Source organism: Xyrauchen texanus, chromosome 31 (genome assembly GCF_025860055.1).
Source record: "Xyrauchen texanus isolate HMW12.3.18 chromosome 31, RBS_HiC_50CHRs, whole genome shotgun sequence".
NCBI classification, from domain to species: Eukaryota; Metazoa; Chordata; class Actinopteri; order Cypriniformes; family Catostomidae; genus Xyrauchen; species Xyrauchen texanus.
The window spans coordinates 1,109,251-1,130,314 of NC_068306.1; the positions used below are offsets into that span (position 1 = coordinate 1,109,251).

Genomic DNA, 21,064 nt, shown 5'->3' on the forward strand with positions numbered 1-21,064 from the left:
AAATTTAAATAAACAAAAAAAAAAACAGAGATGAAAAATTAACATAGTAAGAAAAATAATTTTGCTAAGGTTAAATACATGCTCAGTGATATCTTACAACGATTTCTGAATTTTAGCGCATTTTTTTTCTCTATGTAGTGCTGATATGGCAACTAGTAAATACACTAAGTTTCATCCATAGACAGTAAAAGAGGTTTCGTCATGCTGGCATGTGTGGAAGTATTTAAAACAAGTGTGTTACAACTAGCCCCACGTTACGTTGTGCCCCGCACGTTTCATTTCATTTCAATTTTTCTCAAAAACATTTGAGAAGTAGTTATACCCTTTGTGAACAAAGTCACTAAGTTTCAGTCCAATGCGATAACATTAACTAATTACAATTTTCACGGGGTCAAAATGACCCGAACACAACCTGAGGGGTTAATATAGTAAGTACGTTAGCTACTTACCCTCATAGTTGTCGATATAGCTGCCGATGTACATTTTAAATCCTTTTTCCTGCTTGCTGTTGGGAGCGGCACATGATTTTTTTATGAGTCGGTCTACATCATTTACCGTCAGACGAGGTAAGTCCTGAAGACAACGACTATAAAAGAGAGCCATATCTGTCTGTGTATAAACAGGAAGTTGAACCGGAAGTTGATAGCCTAGTACACGCGAACCCGGAACTGCGACGTGCATAGAGCCTATTGTGACCATAGACATAATAAATACATAGACGCCCTATTGGCCGCTGGAGCGTACGTCAACGGGCTGCCACATTGCGGAGGGCAACATTCCCATTTCTCTCATAATGGGAGTTGAGGAAAAATGCCTGCCTAATGTGCTGCTTGGGGCTGTACAAATCGCCGCACTATTGAAAACAGGTCTCGGGGAATTACTTTTCACAAGTAAGACTGAACATTTGTTTTTGGTTACGTATTTGGTCGTTATATAATTAGTAATAGTAACGTTAGTTGGCCACCGGAGTTAGTCAGACTAAAATAGCTTGCTTGCGAGCTGTGAAAGTTGAGACATGAGTTGACATGATTTATAGTATAGTTTTATCTTATATTTTATATTATAAAGTAAATTTCCTGAAAATCTAAATATTTTCTTAAAACCGACTTTTATGACAAGTACTCATTACACCATGTACGAACCACTGAAATCGGTTGATAAATGTAAACGTTATTTTTATCCAGAAAAACCGCAACTCACCCGTTTACTTGCATTTGATTACAGCGCAGTCTTGCCCTCCGCAAAATGGCGGACGCGTTGACGTATCGCAGCAACGTTCCAAAGCGGCCAATGTATTTATTATGTCTATGATTGTGACACCATGAGGAATTAAAGACCAGTGGGAATTGGACATGTCAAATTGGGGAGAAAGGGGGATAAAATTGTATATTGAATCACTTGTTGAATCATCATCTTTGTTTTATTATTAAATAACTGCTGTAAGTCTATTTTGCTGTAAAAATAAAGGTATTGGAAATGTTACTCCTGCCCCTTTAAGAGTTAGTTTCCTTCAGGATGTTCAACTCCTCTCTCAGTCGCTTTTAAACTATTTCGACGCATCAACACTCCAGTCCAGCAGGAGGCGGAAATTCACCAGAAGTTTCAGAAAACACAAGAAGAACTGAGATCCACAACACCGTTTGAGCTTTAAATCGGTACGTGTTTTGTGTGTTTTACATTGACAGATTTAGATTTTTCTGTGCATGTTGTTTTTATCTCTTTGGTGTTTTAATGACTTTAAAAGAAGCTCAATCGTCTGATGTAGTTTGTTTTGTTACTGGTCACATGTAGGGCTGAAACGTTTAGTCGACAACGTGGTTTGTTCTCATTTAAGGTAACATGAGATCACATTAAACTAATGATGGCGCGTGAGAGCAGCACTGCAGTTAACGCAAAATTAAGTTTTGACTGATGAGAGGAAGAATTACACAGATCACAGTCCAGATGCACTCCAAACTTTCCAAACAGCTTCATGATGCTTCTACAAGTGTTTAATCAAGTTCCTGTGTTGCTGCTACCACCTCTCGAAACGCTTATGTTACATAAATTGCACTCGGCTTGGTTTTTTTTTTCTTGAGTTTAAAATAACTCCACAGAGCTGACATGCTGATAGTGCTGACAGGTCTCCCCTATCTATCACTCGCGTTCTAGCTACTGTTCACGTGACGCCAGTGTTGCCAAGTCCGAGTTTTTCCTCCTCCTGAAAGGGCTAGTTTTGAGCAGCAAATGCGTGGGATTTTGTTGTGAAAATCTGGCAACCCTGCGTGATGCTCATCTCTCTTCATGGCATGTTGCTCAGGTGTTAAGCATTTGTATGACAGTTTAAGTCCGTGATCGTATGGAAATATACTCCCCCGGCTCCTACAATATCCGATCCAGTGATTTTGGCCAGTATCGGACTGAATATCGGATGGGCGCACCCCTAATTATTAAATAAAGTCCGCTGGAAATGTCAGAGGTTTTTGCTCTTTAATGTGTTATAATAACGGCATCATTCTTTCCTAACAGTGAGGAGCAATCTCACTGTAACAATAACCCGAAACTGTCATTTAAACATACTTGTGTTAAAGATTCATACCTGTAAAATTGTGTCTAATTAACTCATATATCCACAAAAAAAAACCCTGTACCCATGTACATTTTTTATTTTTTATTAAAGAGGCCCTAATATGTTTTGTTGATTTTACCTTTACTTTAGTGTGTAATATAGCTCTTTGCGCATGTAAAATTCTTGCTTTAGTGATTTTACATTAAAAATTAAATGTAAAAAAAAATAAAAACTTAAATCAAATACATTTCTAAATTCAAACTGCACTCCAAACTAAATGAAAAAGCAATTAAAATAATGAAGTGATCAAAACAATAATATATATATATATATATATATATATATATATATATATATATATATATATATATATATATCATTAAAACAAATGTGATGCCGATACCATGACTTCGATACCGGTTCCTAAACGATACTTTTTTCGATACCAATTTTATGAAATCTATTTGAGCAAGATTACGTACATTACACATTACGTAAAAAAAACTTTGGTTTTATTTTTTTTCAGTTTGTTGACTTTTTTTTATAGACTCAAAGAATCTCCTGATCCTTCTGGTCTCCTCATGCAAGGGTTAGCAGGGCCAGAGGCTATAACATTAATGTGAAGAGGAAAAAACAACAACAAGAAAGCTAAACTGTTAATTCAGCCAACCCTAATAACAAGTATGGTTTATCAAGATTGTTAGTGTAATGTGAGTTAAACTTGATTAGTTACTGTCAGCCTTAAAGCATTTTTAGAATCGATTTAGCTAGCTATCTACAGCCATACATCCAAACAATATCTAATGTTACGTAGGTCCCAGTTTATAGGACTATGTCACTGCACACTGAAACGTTAAATTAACATGTACACAAGCATGTACCACTACAAGTTAGCTGAATTATTTTGTTGGTTTGTTTGCTAAACATTAAAATTTTGACACACTTTTGATCTTTTCCACATCTTTCACATGTATGGGGTTTGAGACACATACACACTACAGCCTCACGTGTGAACCGCATCTCTGGACATAACCGGCATACAAATATTGTTTTTCCTCTATGTCTAAACGCAGCCAATCACCAGCACTTTTAGATTTGGGCACATCTAGCATGCTACATGCTTATCGCTGACATTGATGAGATGAAACCCTTAGTTATCGAAATTGGGTACTGAACGACAAGACATTTTTCGATACTCGATTGTTTAGAGGGAATTCAGTCTGTGCCTAAAATGTATCAAACTCGATATATCTGTATCAAAGCCCTATATATATATATATATATATATATATATATATTACACTCACCTAAAGGATTATTAGGAACACCTGTTCAATTTCTCATTAATACAATTATCTAATCAACCAATCACATGGCAGTTGCTTCAATGCATTTAGGGGTGTGGTCCTGGTCAAGGCAATCTCCTGAACTCCAAACTGAATGTCAGAATGGGAAAGAAAGGTGATTTAAGCAATTTTGAGCGTGGCATGGTTGTTGGTGCCAGACAGGCCGGTCTGAGTATTTCACAATCTGCTCAGTTACTGGGATTTTCACGCACAACCATTTCTAGGGTTTACAAAGAATGGTGTGAAAAGGGAAAAACATCCAGTATACGGCAGTCCTGTGGGCGAAAATGCCTTGTTGATGCTAGAGGTCAGAGGAGAATGGGCCGACTGATTCAAGCTGATAGAAGAGCAACTTTGCATGAAATAACCACTCGTTACAACCGAGCTATGCAGCAAAGCATTTGTGAAGCCACAACACGCACAACCTTGAGGCGGATGGGCTACAACAGCAGAAGACCCCACCAGGTACAACTCATCTCCACTACAAATAGGAAAAAGAGGCTACAATTAGCAAGAGCTCACCAAAATTGTACAGTTGAAGACTGGAAAAATGTTGCCTGGTCTGATGAGTCTTAATTTCTGTTGAGACATTCAGATGGTAGAGTCAGAATTTGGCGTAAACAGAATGAGAACATGGATCCATCATGCCTTGTTACCACTGTGCAGGCTGGTGGTGGTGGTGTAATGGTGTGGGGGATGTTTTCTTGGCACACTTTAGGCCCCTTAGTGCCAATTGGGCATTGTTTAAATGCCACGGCCTACTTGAGCATTGTTTCTGACCATGTCCATCCCTTTATGGCCACCATGTACCCATCCACTGATGGCTACTTCCAGCAGGATAATGCACCATGTCACAAAGCTCGAATCATTTCAAATTGGTTTCTTGAACATGACAATGAGTTCACTGTACTAAAATGGCCCCCACAGTCACCAGATCTCAACCCAATAGAGCATCTTTGGGATGTGGTGGAACGGGAGCTTCGTGCCCTGGATGTGCATCCCACAAATCTCCATCAACTGCAAGATGCTATCCTATCAGTGTGGGCCAACATTTCTAAAGAATGCTTTCAGCACCTTTCAATGCCACGTAGAATTAAGGCAGTTCTGAAGGCAAAAGGGGGTCAAACACAGTTAGTATGGTGTTCCTAATAATCCTTTAGGTGAGTGTATATAAACATTTACCATCAGGCAAGAATCCGTCTAAACATGCATGTGGAAAATGACATACAAAAATTCTAAATGTAAACATAATAATTATAATGATGATAATAATCACTGAAATATAAACCATGGTTCGAGATGAACTTTTTTTAAAATGATTTTATATATTTTGTAATTTTTTACAGGCTGCAGAGTTGCGTTCACAATGAACTGCTCTGTAGAAATGAAGTGAACTGAACTCAATGTACCTCCTGACTTAGATATCTGAGGTCATTTACAGCATTCTCATAGATGATACTGTTCTTGCAACAAAAAAAATCAGAATACAGAAATAAAGAAAGAGTAAGAACCCTTTACATGGCGGGTGTTCCACAAGACTGCACACCTCCATACAAGCAGACATGGGCATAGATTCTTTTCTGTCATCTGTTCTTATTAATATAATAAAGAGTGTTTCATTAAGTGTGTGTCTACTGGCAAATTATATGTAATATTAATTTGATAATAATAGCCTAATAATTTAATACATGGGAAAAGAAGCTTGACACGGTCAAAGGTATCAGCTATATGCGATCACTCTGACTATCGTCGATTCTCGAGATCATAAACTGTCGGCACAACCCTAATGTGCATTTTTCTCTAAATTAACAAAATGTTTAGACAGTCTCCTTGCTGGTTTTTCTGACACATAATCATTACATCTTTTGCCGGTGTCACTGCTGCTCGCATCATTCGTGCGCTTGTAAAATAAATATTTTAAAGGCTCGTTATTATGGTTTGGTATTTCTTTGCTAACACTGTTCTACATTACAATGTTACTTATAACATTCTTTCTCAGCCCTGGAACGTAAACCATTCTGATGCCCCCAAAATATATATTTAAGTAATTCAAATAATATCATAAACGTTTGCCTAGTTGACTAATGGCTTAAACTATAGTCGACTAGGAAAATCTTTGGTCGGGGGGGCCAACATTTAAAAAAAAAATTGGATTTTTTTAGTCTTTTACCCAAGAAAGATGGTGCGGTTCCCACTATTTTGGGACAATCTGGCACTTCAGGATAACAACCTGTAAGTATGCTTGATTATTTGTGGATTTATCTGCTATAGAGAGTTAAAATGAGGAGTTTTGTGGTGTAACAACGGCGTACACCCAGTGCACAGCTGTAGGCCTCTGCTAACCTGATAGCTAATGTTATTGTGTTGAAATAGTTTTGCTATTCATGGTAGTCCATGGCTAACTTGATCACTAACTGTGATCTATATCTCGGGTGAAAAAGGTTGGGCTACACCCATTTCAGAAAAAGATGACTGATTTAGATGCACTACATGTCTTTTACTTGCATCTTTGTCAGGTCAGAATATCGACATTGTACTTGTAAGAAAGCTACAAAAGTAAAACTTACCTCTGTGAAACGTCCTGCTCAAGTCGTGCTTGTGAAGGTGTTTCTGGTCGATCAGCTAGTTCTTCCAAACTTTCATTATCGGCGCCACTGGTGCCATAGTTACAATAGTGTTTACAGCTGCTCAGCAAGACTCAGGAGCTGAACCTCGTTTATGGTAAGGGGCGTTACATTTCCAACACATGCTCTACGCGGTTGACCAATCACAACAGAGTAGGCCAGCTGACCAATCACAGCAGACTGGGCTTTTCAGAAAGGGGGGCTGTAAAGAGACAGGAGGTAAATCAGAGCATTTCAGCCAGAGTATGAAGAGCAGGGAAAATAAATGTACAGTATGAAAAACAATGTGTTTTTTGAACATTAAAGTATATAAACCTTTTCTAGTAGACCCCCAAAATAAATATAATTTGTTTAATAGACCTGTTCTTCTGTATAATCACATATAATAATCTTTTAGAGTTTGATGAATGTCAGTCCATAATAATGATGATGTTTTTGTGTTCAGATGTTCATCATGAGAGAGCAGGTGGATGTGATTCATGCTGGAGAACAGCAGATGCTGCAGACACCACTGAAGATGTGTTCAGTGAAGCTGCTGGACTGCAGGAACCTGATGAAGATGAGAGGAGAAACCACAGCTGTGGTACAACAGAGTGATGATGATGATGATGATGATGATGATGAAACCACAGCAGAGGATCAACTGAGCGATGATGATGATTATTTTATTCCTTCAGGTGTGTTTTTGAGGTGTCACCATTTACTTAAATTGTTTAGAAAAAAAATTTTTAATTGAATTTTGACTGTGAATTGTGACTGGGGTAGTTATATCTAAATCATTATTATCATGAAATGCAGTATTGATTGTATAAATCAGGGGCGTTTCCTTGTATTTGATCACAGGACTACCATTGAACGATCTCATTAATAGGTTAAAAGGGAGAGTAGAGAGAGAAACATCACAGATAACAAGAATCTTGAAGGTGTACTTAGTAATTCTAATCCAATACACTTTTTGCCAAATTCTATAAATATCTCCAGCCAATCAGCAACAGGGGGTAGTTCTTGCATGTGCACAGGATGTGGAGTGGGGGCAGAGTGAGAGGGAAATTAATTAGATAAACGATTATTTTTTAAACGATTAATCTAGCGATTATTTTTTCCCGATGCATCGATTAATCTAACGATTCATTTTTTCCAGTTCGATTTCGATTAATCGACTTGTGACAACACAGGTAATACCGGTTTCATCGGGGGTGGGGGTGTATAAAATGTAAAAAAAAAAACACATTTGCCGGGAGTTTGATTGACTGGCGATCTGATCAATCAATCATAATACGCCATTTTTGTCCGACAAAGTAGTCAGGAGAGAGAAGATTAACGTCGGTGGATTTGAATTTGAATAATGGATTGTAGGCTACTGTACTGACATCTTTCCGCGGTTAAAACAACAGTCCTTCTGATGTAGGCTACATTCATGTTTAGCCTATTTGATGCTATAAATTAACCAAGGAAAAGATGATCGGTTCATGAGCAGCTTTAACTGAGGCAGTCTGTCACGACACATTAAAGAGCCACAAAATAGTAAACCTATTTATGGTAGTTATGGTTTGTTTTCCACATTCAGAGACAGGTTGTTGGCTCTACACTTGTCCGTTAGCCGCTGCACCTCCTCTCTGTATGTTCTTGCTGATGAGACCCACCACGGTTGTTTCATTGGCGAACTTGATTATGTGGTTCGAGATGTGCATTGCTGCACAGTCGTGAGACAGCAGAGTGAAAAGCAGTGGACTGGGCACACAACCCTGGCAAGCTTCTGTGCTCAGTGTGGTGGTGGAGGAGATGTATTCCCGATCCGGACTGACTGAGGTCTCCCAGTCAGGAAGTCCAGGATCCAGTTGCAGAGGGAGTTGTCCAGGCCCAGCAGGTTCAGCTTTCCAATCAGGTGCTGAGGAATTATTGTGTTGAATGCTGAGCTGAAGTCTATGAACAGCATTCAAATGTATGAGTCGTTTTTATCTAGGTGGGTGAGAGCCAGATGGAGGGTGGTGGTGATGGGTCATCTGTTTAATTGTTTGGATGATATGTGAACTGCAGTGGGTCTAGTGAGGGGGGAAGCTGGGTCTTAATGTGCCTCATGACAAGCCTCTCGAAGCACTTGATGATGATGGGTGTGAGTGTGACGGGATGATAGTCGTTGAGGCAGGACACTGAAGACATCTTTGGCATGGGGATGATGGTGGTGGAACAACGGCACTGCTCAGAGAGATGTTGAAGATGTCAGTAAGAACATCTGCCATCTGGTCTGCACATCCTCTGAGCACTCTGCCAGGACTCTATGTAGAGTTTTCCTGACATCAGCCGTGGTAAGACAGAGCACTTGGTCGTTGGGAAAAGGGATGGTCTTCCACGGCACCATGTTGTTCTGCACCTCAAACCGAGCGTAGAAGTCGTTCAGCACATCTGGAAGGGAGGCATCATTGTCACAGGCAATTGATGTTCTGTAGTTGGTGATGGCCTGGATGCCCTGCTACATGTGCTGCGTGTCACCACTGTTCCTGGAAGTGACTGTGGATTCTCTGGGCGTGTGCGCGCTTTGCCTCTCTGATGGCCCAGGACAGTTTGGGCCTTGCTGTTCTTAGGGCCGCTTTGTCACCTGCTCTGAAGGCGGAGTCTCGGGTCCTCAGCAGCGCACGCACCTCCACAGGTACATCTCCAAATCATTAGACCTCCTATCAGAAGCTAATTGTCTAAAAGCTTGACATAATTTTCTGGAATTTTCCAATCTGCTTAAAGGCACATTTAACTTGGTGTATGTAACTTCTGATCCACTGGAATTGTGAAAAATGACTCATGTCATGCACAAAGTAGATGTCCTAAATGACTTGCCAAAACTATTATTTGCTAATAGAAAATATGTGGAATGGTTAAAAGTTGTTTTAATTACTTCAACCTAAGTGTATGTAAACTTCAACTGTAGGTACTTTAAACAGTCCTGTCCAGCAGGTGGCTGAAATTCACCAGAAGTTGTTTTGTGAACCACCAGCAAACACAAGAAGAAGAGCTGAAATTTTATGCGCTCAGGTTGGTATGCGTTCAATGTGTTTTACATTATTTGTGACATTTGTATTTTATTTGTAAGTATATTTTTTTATGTCCTGGTTTCAGCCTGGTTGGCTCACTGATTGTTTTCATGCAATTTCTTGCTATTGTCTCTGCTATTGTTTGCAGAGAATAGAAGCAATTTTGTCGCGTTGCACATTGATTTGATGATACGTTCTCATTTTCAGTAAATAATCTGAAAAGTTGTAATGATTACCATGTCTTGTCTCACTGTTGCCCTTTGGTTGTCATTTTTGTCACTTTTATAGTTCCGTAGTTTTCAGTTTTGTCACCCTTGTAGCTCCATAGTCTCCGTGTTGGCTTTCGTGTGCTCTGTTCATTGTTTTCACCTGCCCTCGTTAGTTTGCCATTGGTTTCTGTTTATTACCCTGTCATCTTGTTTGAGTTCTGTTTGTTCATTGGCCCCCGTTTTCCCATGTCCATGTATTTAAACCCTGTCTGTTTGTTCAGTCGCTGTCGGTCGTTGTTTGTGAATGGATGTATGGATCATTTCATGTTTGCTGTTCTTGCCCCCTGATGTTAATTCGTGTTCGTCCGAGGTTCCCTTTCCCCTTCGTGGATGTTTGTCAACTTGTGTTCACCCGGGAGTAACTGTGTTTTTGAATGCACTTTTCCCATCGAGGACTTTTCTTTTGTTCCCGTGTTTTCTTATCTGTGTACATTTATGAATAAAAACCGCGTTTGGATCCGCATCTGCCGTCTCCCTTCTCCTGATTACCCACATCGTGACAAAAGTATCTGGTTTCCATGGCAATGACATCATGTGCTTGGCATGTTTTACTGTCACAGTTAATGTTCATTTCCTCACGAGCACTGAGGTAAATCAGCAATTTTTATGCAGTACAAGCACTTAAATGTTGTGAATTTTGTGTTAAAATATGTACCTGCCTTGACAAGTCATTTCATAATTACACGTGCAATATGACATCATATGGATAGAATAGGCTACACAGAATTTGTTGATCAAAAAAAGCTAAAAATGTGGTTAAATCATGAAAACAAAAATCAAAATAAAATATACATTTTCATAAACTACATAGCTTATACAGTTAAGTGCAGAAGTTTGCACTCCCTTTTGTTTTAGAAGTTTTTACATCCCTTTCAAAATGTATACAAAAATAACAGAAAAAATATTATGCATATATAACTTTTATAGGGCGTTTTCAGACATTTTGCTCATTTGGTTTGTTACAAAACAGGAGCTAAAATTGCCACAATGATACATTTGTATTTTCTTCAGTTCACATTCACAAGGCAACATTTCAAAATGGACCAAAACTGTGTCAATAAAAGTAATATGTAAGCAAACTGTCCCCTTATTGGTCAGGATGTTTGTCTACTGTTCTGGGATTTAGCGCATCCATTGATATACAGGTAAAAATGTTGTCAACCGTAACACATTTTCATGTGTTGTTTATGTCAAGCTCATGCAAAAAAATCACCGCATTGCATTATGCAGAATGCACGTTCCAGACAGAGTAAATACACTTTATCCGACACAGGAATTAAATGCAATTTAAAATTTGTGGCATGGTTATTTTTGTCCATCATTTTTTGCTTTTTCATTACTTCTGCATTGAAAGCAGAGAGAAGCTACGTAATTATTATATTTTTGTAATCTGTCAAATTTGCTGACGTCGTCCTATCTGTGTTTTGCCGCTATATGAGAGAAGCAATCATACTAAAATTACCTCAGGAATCATAAATCATATCCTAGTTTAAACATGCAACTATCTAGGTTATTTATGTGATTTGATGATGAATTACTGTGAGGTGCTAACCTACAAATGTCTTCTCCAAAGATCCATCAGGTATGTTCATGGATCCGTTGGATCAGATTAGGGCTGCACGATTCTTGCTAAAATGTGAATCACGCTTTTTCTCCATGGGAATTGAGATCACGATTCTCTTACACGATTCTCATTTTTTTCAAACAAAATTTATTGCACTCAAGTACAAAAAAAACAAGAACAACAAAACACAGGACATTCAGTATAATAAAGTGCAGCAGGAGTAACAAAACATTTTCTCCTTTCTTTATTTTAGACCCCTTAAAGTGAATAAGCTTTATGTTGTTGAACATAAGAAAACATTAACATATACAATAATAAATAAAAAATAACTAAATAGAACCTGTGCTTTTTGCTCCAATTGGCACAGAACCTTAAAGGTTCTTGGCCAAGAACACTAACCTATCAACATTGTGAGGTTTCAGGGAGGAATGCTGGCATGTTACAATGTTCCCCCCTGTGCTGAAAACCCTTTCTGATGGGGAACTTGTAGCAGTGATACAGAGGTATTTCCTTGCCAGCACAGACAGTTTTGGATATTGTCCCTTGTGTTCTTTCCACCAGATTATGGGGTCATCTTCGCTGTCAGTGTTTCTTGTGAGCAGATATGAGCCTAGCTCCATGTCAACATCATTCTCTTGAGAAGCATCAGATGGTGCTGCTGCCTCATTGCCCTTTGCTGCTTTTAAAAAACAACCTAAGGTCTTTCTCTTCTTTTCTACGGGGCAGCGAAGGCTGGCGCTGGGGTCAGTTGTGGGGGACTTTGCTGGAAAAGAGAAAAGATCACATAAAAATCTTAATATTTTACACTTGTTAACACAAGTAACATCTCAGCAGTTAAAAGCTATGGTGGGTTAGCTAAATACAATTTCAATTATTTGCAGCTGTAAACAATGTAGCCTAATGTAAATTTATTACTCTGTGAAAATAAATATCTTGAATCATGTAAAGATATACTTACCATACCAATGCTAGTCATCTCATTCTTCAGTCTGTCCTTGACACTGACTTTGTTGTCCTCGCTGACATAGTTCAGTTTAAAACGTGGATCCAATACTGTGGCTATGTCGAGCAGCTCCTGAGTGTGTGGATCACTATACTTTTCTTTAAGGTAATGCAGGATTTTCGACTTAATTGATCGTGCAAGACCTGTATCATCTTCCTGCACTGCCATCATTGTCTCAAAAAGGTGGAGGACCGGCTTTACTGAGGAGATAGTAACATACTGCTCTCCTGACAGAGCATCAGTAAAGTCTGCCAGTGGGGTGAGTGTCTTGTTGATCACTTCAAGGACTTCGATATCCTGCCAGGTTGGTGTCAGGTGTCTAGCCTTCCGGTCAGCAGAGAGAACATGTCCAATAGCAGTTTGCTGTTCAAGGACCCTCTGGACCATAGCTTGTCGGGATCCCCATCTTGTTGGGCACTCCGTTTTAAGCTGGTGTTCAGGCAGGTTGAGCTCCTTTTGGGCAATAGCAAGCTCCCTCCTCCGCTTCCAACTATGGCTGAAGTAGGCGACAAGCTTTTTACAAAGACCCACAGCACGGTCAATCCGGGAATCTTTCATTGCATTCTCTATAATTAAAAATATGCTTTATCAACTCTGCAGTAAATTAATTTAACATTCCATAAATTTTCTTGCATTAAATGTAAAAATGGCTGTATCAGTATTATGGCAAACATAAAGCAGGATCAACTTAATTGTGTGTGCTTCTATTTAAAATTGATTAAAAAAAAATGTTTTAAAGTATAAGTAATTAGTTAAAAAGGCACATTTAAAATGTAAAAACATACAATACAATCCTCAATGTTCATTTAAGCCTCAGAATAAAAATGGGCATTTATACTTTTATTTTTTCTGCTTATGTCTGGTTAATTTATAAATAAATTAGGACTGCACAATAAATCTAAATGCAATCGCTGATTAGGCAAATGCTGCAATTGTCATGCGCATCTTGTCAGTAAATGCTGCTCCATCTGAAAGCTGGTGATGGAGATTTACTGCTGATTACAGAATCTGCTTTACTGACAAAATGTGCATGACAATTGCATTAGACCAGTGGTTTTCAATCCACAAACTTAGACAGTGTAGTCCTAAATAGTACCTTGTGTTCTTATTTTAATTCTGTTTTTTTTGTCATATGTTGTTGTTTTTTTATTTTAAAAAAAATTTACATAAAGGACACATTTTTCTGATTTAAATTAAAATATGAAAATTATGAAAATGAAAATATGAAAATGTTTAATACACAGCTCACCTATAGCCAGATGTAGCCTATGGCCAAAACATTGAAGCCTTGTCCACTTGTTCAGGGAGGCTGCTTTTACAATGTTTGCTCCACTGTCTGTGGTGATGCACACCATTTTGTCCTCTTCCAAACTCCAGGAGTTGAGACTGTCCTTTAGTCCCTGTGCCAGTTCCTCGCCAGTGTGATCAGCAGGGAAGAACGTCGTCTGTAGACAGCGGCTCCTCATGTTGAAGTCATTCATTATGAAATGCACTGTCAAGCTTAAATACGGCTCCATGGTTCGGCTTGACCATAGGTCTGTTGTTGCCGCGAAGTACTGCATATTTTGCATTTCTTCCTCGACTATAATTCGACACTGGGTGTATAGACCTGGAAGTGCAACGGATGAAAAATAGTTGCGAGAGGGCAACGAGTAGCGCTTGTCCAAAGTCTTTATCATTGCCTTAAATCCCTCGTTTTGAACTGTGTTGATTGGAGCCATGTCTTTAGCTAAATGATAAGTGATGGCGTTTGTTATCTCTTTGTGCCGCTGGGAACTTGGAGGGTATGGCGATGCTCCGTACAACGTCTGAGTTATGGAAGTTTGCGTGGTTTGGCGGCTGGTATTTTGAGCTGTGGCTCCCTTGTCTTTCATGGCTAACTCGTACTGTATTTTGTGGTGACGTTTGAGGTGATTATATAGATTAGTGGTATTACCTTGTGGTGCTGCGACGATGCAAAAGCACTGCTTGCAAATTATAACTCTTTGCGCATCGTCTTCAGGTTTAAATCCGAAAAAGTTCCACACGGTGGAATGTGCTCCTTTTTCTGTACCAATGTTGTTACATCCTCACTCTCACCGTCGCCACCAGGATTTTCCACACTGGGGTTCATTTTTACCTCTTACCGCTACAAATCCACCAAGTAAACTGACTTTTACCGTTTAGATCTGCCGCCTTGTTACACGTCAGTGTAAACAGCGGAACGTTGCCAATGAGGGAGAGGAGAGAAGTGATTGAGATTGAGCGTGACCAATAACGCGCGAATGCAGCATGATGTAAATACAGGGAAATATACGAAAGTGAATCGCCATCATTAAGAAATGAGATCGCATTTATGTTTGAATCGAGATCGTGATTTTTTTTCGATTAATCGTGCAGCCCTAGATCAGATTGCATTCTCACCACGAGTGAACTGCTCTTGCAAAAGTTCGAGACGACAGTGTTCATATATGCCTAAACAAACTGAACCAAGAGAGAAAATGCAACAGTTGAAAGTGCCCTCATTCTCACACCATTATATGTAAGGGTATTTGACTAAATTAAACTGTCCTTATTGTAAATTATTAGGTAATGAAATGTATAATGGAATTAGTCGTGTTCGACAACCATTATAAATTAGATAACAATGTAAAATAACTAGATTATTTGTCTGAATAAATTCTCCACCATTAAAATCGTATCAACAATTTCTCACAATACTCACAATTTCTACTGTAAGGAATTAGCTTTAATAATTTAATTATGATTAATTAACTTATTGGAGTGATATTATTCTCATGGCTTATTGAAAATAATATCACACGTATTTAGGTACAGCTTTGAAGCTAAATCTTTTAGAAACAGGGATGAGATTATTCATCAAAATATACCACAGTCATTCATCTTTGAAAATAGACAACCTTTTTTGCTATTCTAAACATAAATCTAATCTAACACATGTACACATGAGACAGGTTGGTGAGAAGAGTGACAGAATGTGAAATAAATGATCAATACAGTGAAAATGAACTTTATGGAGTCTGTTGACAGCCTTGAGAACCATTTACCCTTCTTTAATCTACATCGATTTGCTATCGGATTACCCAAATTATCTAACTAATACACCAGCACTTTGAGCACAATATTGGAGATGTATTTGTGTGTAGTGGTATTTCCTGGCGTTCTTTGTGTTGCTTGGTTCTTGGTCGAAAGTTTGTTCCATCGATGTTTTGGACCTCTGTAAGATCGAAGTTATTGTCTGTATGAATGATGAGATTTGGCTTTGAATTGAGGCCTTCTCATGGGTGTGTGAACCGTAGTGAGTGATGAGCTTTCTCGGGACGTCGAGTCACGAGCTTCCTTGGACCTCACATGGCATGGACCTGGTTCCAACGAGATCTCGAGAAGACCACGAGGGAGAGTCAGAACGAAGTCTGAGCTGTCCACAGAGCAGGAGAGATGACGAGAGAGATGAGGGGAAGAAAGCGCGTTCTTCCTGTTTGGAAACATTTGAACTGAAATTGGCCGCATGCCCAAAGGTGTCCTGCGCCAATCAGAAGTGACTTTTCAGAGTCACATGGTCAACTGGGCTTTCTTTTCTGACAGTTGATTTATGGTCCTTTGTTCTCCCACTCAAAAATAGTGCATATTTAATCATGAACATTTATATCTTGAGAATGGTATAAGAGATATGATATTTGTTGTGATCAGCTTTCTCTGTATATGCCAGCAAACGCTTAAATACTAAACATGCCATTTATTAATATTATACGTCTAGTTAACAAAACATGAACATCCCTGGTTACAAAATCATACTGGTAAATTCATTGGTTATACAACATGGATGAAACATTACACACATTTTAAAGAGGTACATCAGGCTATAATCATTAATTTGTCAGTTATACAAGTTACAAGTTTTCAAGTCATATGGGATCTAGACAAGTCTCTCTGTTAGTTTTATTGGCCAGATGTTAGACTAAGACCAATGTCTTTCCATTTATGACATTGTGGAATTCCAGGATTAAGATTGAAATCATGTTTTTGACACTGTTAGCAAGGTTGAGCTCATTTGCTGAAAAAACATCATGCAACAATGTAAAAACAGGTTTCTAGTGTGCAAGCAAATGTGAGTGAAAATTACTGCGTGTGAATGTGGAAAATGATTTGGCCACACCGGATGTCTAACACCTGTCATCAAAGCATGAACTTATGTAATCAGAATCAAAACTCCCTGTTTATCTAACCTTAAATACAAATGACGTTTTAAACACAAAAAAAAGACAAACTAAAATTGTTGAAGTTTGTGAGTCTGGTGAAACAGTGCAGGATCAACTTTACTTGCTATCACTAAACTACGTCACCTAGCGGTGTGCTGGGCTGGCGAATAAAGATATTTGTGTGATGCACGACACCTGAGTAGATGAATTTTTGTTTTACCACAGAAGATACGGTTATTTCATTGCATATTTATCTGACCTTAATGACAACCATTTTGGTGTTTCTATACTAGAGGGCACACAAAATATTTTTTTCCAGTGAGACATACTTAAACTGGGTTTGAATGTTATTTTAGACTAATGAAATTAAAAGAACGGTAAATCTCAGAACTTTATTTTTGTACCCCCCATTGTCACCTCACATACCCCCAGGGGTATACGTACCCCAGTTTGGGAAACACTGTAGTAGAGGAATATAGCTGATAAAATGTGTCTGATGAGAAGGTAAAAGTTTTTTCCACATTCTGGTGGTTGGGAGCAGAGGTATTCAAGCCATAATATACTTTTTAATATGAGTTAAAAAATAATGGAGACCTGTGGCAAGTTACATTTTTAAACTTTGAAATGTTGCTAAAATTTTGACCCTTCTTGTGTTCCCTAGACATTTACATTTGGAGAAAATATTTGCATATTGTGTTCCCTTCAATTATATTAAAAATATTCTATAGTTGGTTTTAAAAAAAGTCTTTATCTTTAGAAAACCTGAAGGAACCCTGTATGAATAAACCAAACAAAAATCACAAAAATACTGGACATTTGTCGTGTTCTGCAATTAAAGGTGTAAAACATTTAACTAATTAAAACTTATTGTGTTTATTGTAGAGCTGATGGAAGTGAGAGAAGAATGTGAAGAGCTGAAGGAAGTGGAGGAGGAACAACAACATGGTTTCATAACTGGAGAAAAATCTTTAAGTGGCTCAAAGACGGAAGACAATTTCTCACCTAAAAATCCTCGAAGATCAGCCAAGATATCTTTCACTTGCTCTCAGTGTGGAACATGTTTCCCATGTAAAAGCAAACTTAGTAAACACATGAGAGTTCATGTTGGAGAGAAACCTTACACGTGCCATCAGTGTGGAAAAAGTTTTGCATATGCAACCAGTCTCAAGATTCATCTCTTTTGTCACTCTGGAGAAAAGCCATTTGAATGTGATAAGTGTGGTAAAACATTCGCTCTGACACGGTACCTAAAAATACATCTGAAAACTCACACAAATGAGAAGCCATACAAGTGTTCATTTTGTGGAAAGAGTTTTAAACATCACTTCTATTTGAAAGACCACCAGAAAATACATACCGGTGTGGCGGCTCATATGTGCTTTAAATGTGGGAAGTTCTTTATTACAGCCAACAGCTTGAAACAGCACCAAAGAATTCATACTGGAGAGAAACCTTACAAGTGCTCGCACTGTGGAAAGAGTTTCACTCTGTCACAAACCCTGAAATCACATGAGAGTATTCATACAGGAGAGAAACCTTACAAGTGCTCACACTGTGAAAAGAGTTTCACTCTGTCAGAACACCTGAAATCACATGAGAGAATTCATACAGGAGAGAAACCATACAAGTGCTCACACTGTGAAAAGAGGTTCGCTTGGTCAAATAACCTGAAATCACATGAGAGAATTCATACAGGAGAGAAACCATACAAGTGCTCACACTGTGGAAAGAGTTTCACTCAGTCACAAAACCTGAAATCACACGAGAGAATTCATACTGGAGAGAAACCATACAAGTGCTCACACTGTGGAAAGAGTTTCACTCGGTCACATCAACTGAAAACACACGAGAGATTTCATACTGGAGAATAACCTTACAAGTGCTCACACTGTAGCCTTTAGCCTCCTCATTAGTAGTTTGAAAGGCAGCCAAAAACCAAGTGGCAGAGATCAAGAGCGAGTTCTTGAAGGGACATGCTGTGGTCATTATCTAGGAAGGCAATGAGAGTTAGGCGAGCAGGACCAAAGGGGCTGAGACAGGAGACGGAGCCATGATAGAGTCGGACAAAGGACAGAATCCGTCAATCTAGACAATGAAAATTGTGGTGAGAAGAATATCATCATATGATGGTGGTGGTGTAGTGGTCTAAAGCACATAACTGGTAATCTAGTAATCAGAAAGTCACTGGTTCGATCGCCACTGCCGCCACCATTGTGTCTTTGAGCAAGGCACTTAACTCTAGGTTGCTCCGGGGGGATTGTCCCTGTAATAACTGCACTGTAAGTCGCTTTGGATAAAAGTGTCTGCCAAATGCATAAATGTAATGTAAAATCCATTATTAAAATACATTTTGATTGAATAAGATGAGATAAAATGCGTTCACCCAAATGTTGCTGGTTTATGTTTTGGAGGAGAGTGTAAATGAACTATTGCCAGAAAAGCTTAAACATGCGCGCTCCTCCAGAACTGGACCACGGACTGCCGATGCTGGTGCACGTGTTGAGTGTTGTTAAACAATCAGCTGCAGAAAGCGCTCAGATGTTTACCGCCACCATTTTATCAAAATCATTCGGAAGGTCAGATGAAAGTGATTGGCTGGCGTCGTCTAATCTCTAACTTGCATTAAATAAAGACATTACATCGTGCCTGGAGAGTCTGAGAAGTCGCTGTACACAAGATAAACTGCTAGTACTCTGTAAAATATAGAAGATCTGCTGCTTTTATCAGAATTGTTCCTGACGCAGGTTGTAGATTTAATTGACACAAGTAGAGACTGCTGACATGCCAAAAGTTTAGACATTTTATGATGTCTAAGGATAACTTGAAATACTCATTGTTGAAATCATTTTGTTTTCAATGCATCAGTAATATAATAAATACTTGAATCCATTAATACCACTGCAGTGCCTTTCTTTCTTTATTTCAGTTATGAAGACATTTTCTCTCAATACAATAGTATTTTGGCTTTGTGAAACAATGCAGATTTAACAAGTTTTTCCTGGGAGCTTTACAACACACCAATGCAGAACTATGAATGCAAACCAATGCGTTGGCGACTAAGCTGACCCCATGGCGTAGATTCGACACAGAAGTATTAACTGGCCTTTATTCTCAGTCACATTCATCTTTTTTCCATATTCAAAGTGAATGGTGACCGAGACGAACATGTAATGTGTTTTCATAAACATGAAAGTGAGTAAATATTGACAGACAGGGCTTTCAAGAAACAGGAAATATTCCCGACTTTAAATAAATAATTACATGTGTAGGACGTTTGAGTTGAAGGGATATGCATGCAGATTTCAGATATAAAATCATGATTAAATGAGCAATGTTTACTCACTGAAATGAGGTGATATAACAATATTGCAGCACAGTGGCTCCACTGTTATGACGTCATCAGTAATCCAGTTCTATATTATAAATTGGACATATTGACTGTGCAATGCTGTTGTGATGACATCACAATCCGCTCAGTTTGTGGCTTTCCACTTCAAAACTGGTTCTGGTGCCGGTGGAAGTAATCCAGTAATCTCAGAAGCGGAGGCAACTGAGGTTATTTTTATTGAGATCATCATCTTTGTTTTATGATTAAATAACTGCTAAAAGTCTATTTTGCTGTAAAAGTAAAGGTATTGGAAATGTTAGTCCTGCCCCTTTAAGAGTTAGTTTCCTTCGGGATGTTCAACTCCTCTCTGAAGCCCTGTCCCAAATGGCGCACTTCATGCGGACTTTCGGTCTCGTGGACTTAAATTGCGCGTGCTCACTGAGTCTACGAGTCCGTAGGCCGTCCCATTTAGCATTTTAACGCTCTGAAGTGTGCTCAGCAGCGCCCCCTTTGTACCCTTGAAGCGGTCTTCCGCGAAGCCCGCATAGATCCAGGCTTCACGCACTTCAAGTACCCAGGAGTCCTTGCGAAAGGCCAATCAGACAACTGGTGTGAAGAGCGCTTTCGCTCACGGACACAGACAATTGATAACATGGCTGAGAAGAAAATATTTAAGTGTAAGTATCATTATGGTTTTTATGACTGTGTACATTTTACCAGTTGTTACCTACAGTTTATACAAACATTATGGTCATCGACCATATTAGCAATCAAATGGAATGAGCGTCACCTTTCACTGGTATTGATTAATACAAGACAAGAGAAAAGAAAAGAAAAAGAGAAAAAACGACATAAAAAAAACAAGGTACACATAAAAAATATAAAATATATATATGTATATAAAGAAAAAAGAAAATTAAACAGTAAATCAAATAATAATGACTTAATGCATTAACGACTTTTGACAAGTTATATGTTTATCTACAAAGTCAATAACATTTACTTGCTTACCCTTTCCTCCGTGCATAACATCAGCATTTGTATGCATGAAAAATAATCTTGTCTTCGACGTCGGAGCGCATAAATGTGATTTCTCTGCATGGCAAGCCATCTCGCAAACACAATAGTAAAAACAACAACAATAGGCAGCATATTTCCCC

General features: G+C 38.6%; 2 protein-coding genes across 10 annotated transcripts in view; one reads left to right on the top strand and one right to left on the bottom strand.

Annotated features, from left to right (window-relative positions):
* Window positions 1-21,064, top strand: part of LOC127624967 (zinc finger protein 883-like) — a 212,482-nt gene that overhangs the window by 154,286 nt on the left and 37,132 nt on the right. The window contains exons 1-2 of one of the 7 annotated variants that reach the window (XM_052099954.1): window positions 1,607-1,655; window positions 6,964-7,195. The exons of 3 other annotated variants lie outside the window; for them this stretch is intronic. In XM_052099954.1, coding sequence (XP_051955914.1) covers window positions 6,964-7,195 — 232 coding nt within the window. In that variant the 5' untranslated portion in view covers window positions 1,607-1,655. Of the gene's footprint in view, window positions 1-1,606; window positions 1,656-6,586; window positions 6,616-6,963; window positions 7,196-17,458; window positions 18,392-21,064 lie in introns of those variants that run through there. 3 more of the 7 variants (XM_052099952.1, XM_052099961.1, XM_052099953.1) reach the window with 3 other exon arrangements.
* Window positions 1-21,064, bottom strand: part of LOC127625016 (zinc finger protein 501-like) — a 617,707-nt gene that overhangs the window by 99,481 nt on the left and 497,162 nt on the right. The window lies entirely within an intron of this gene.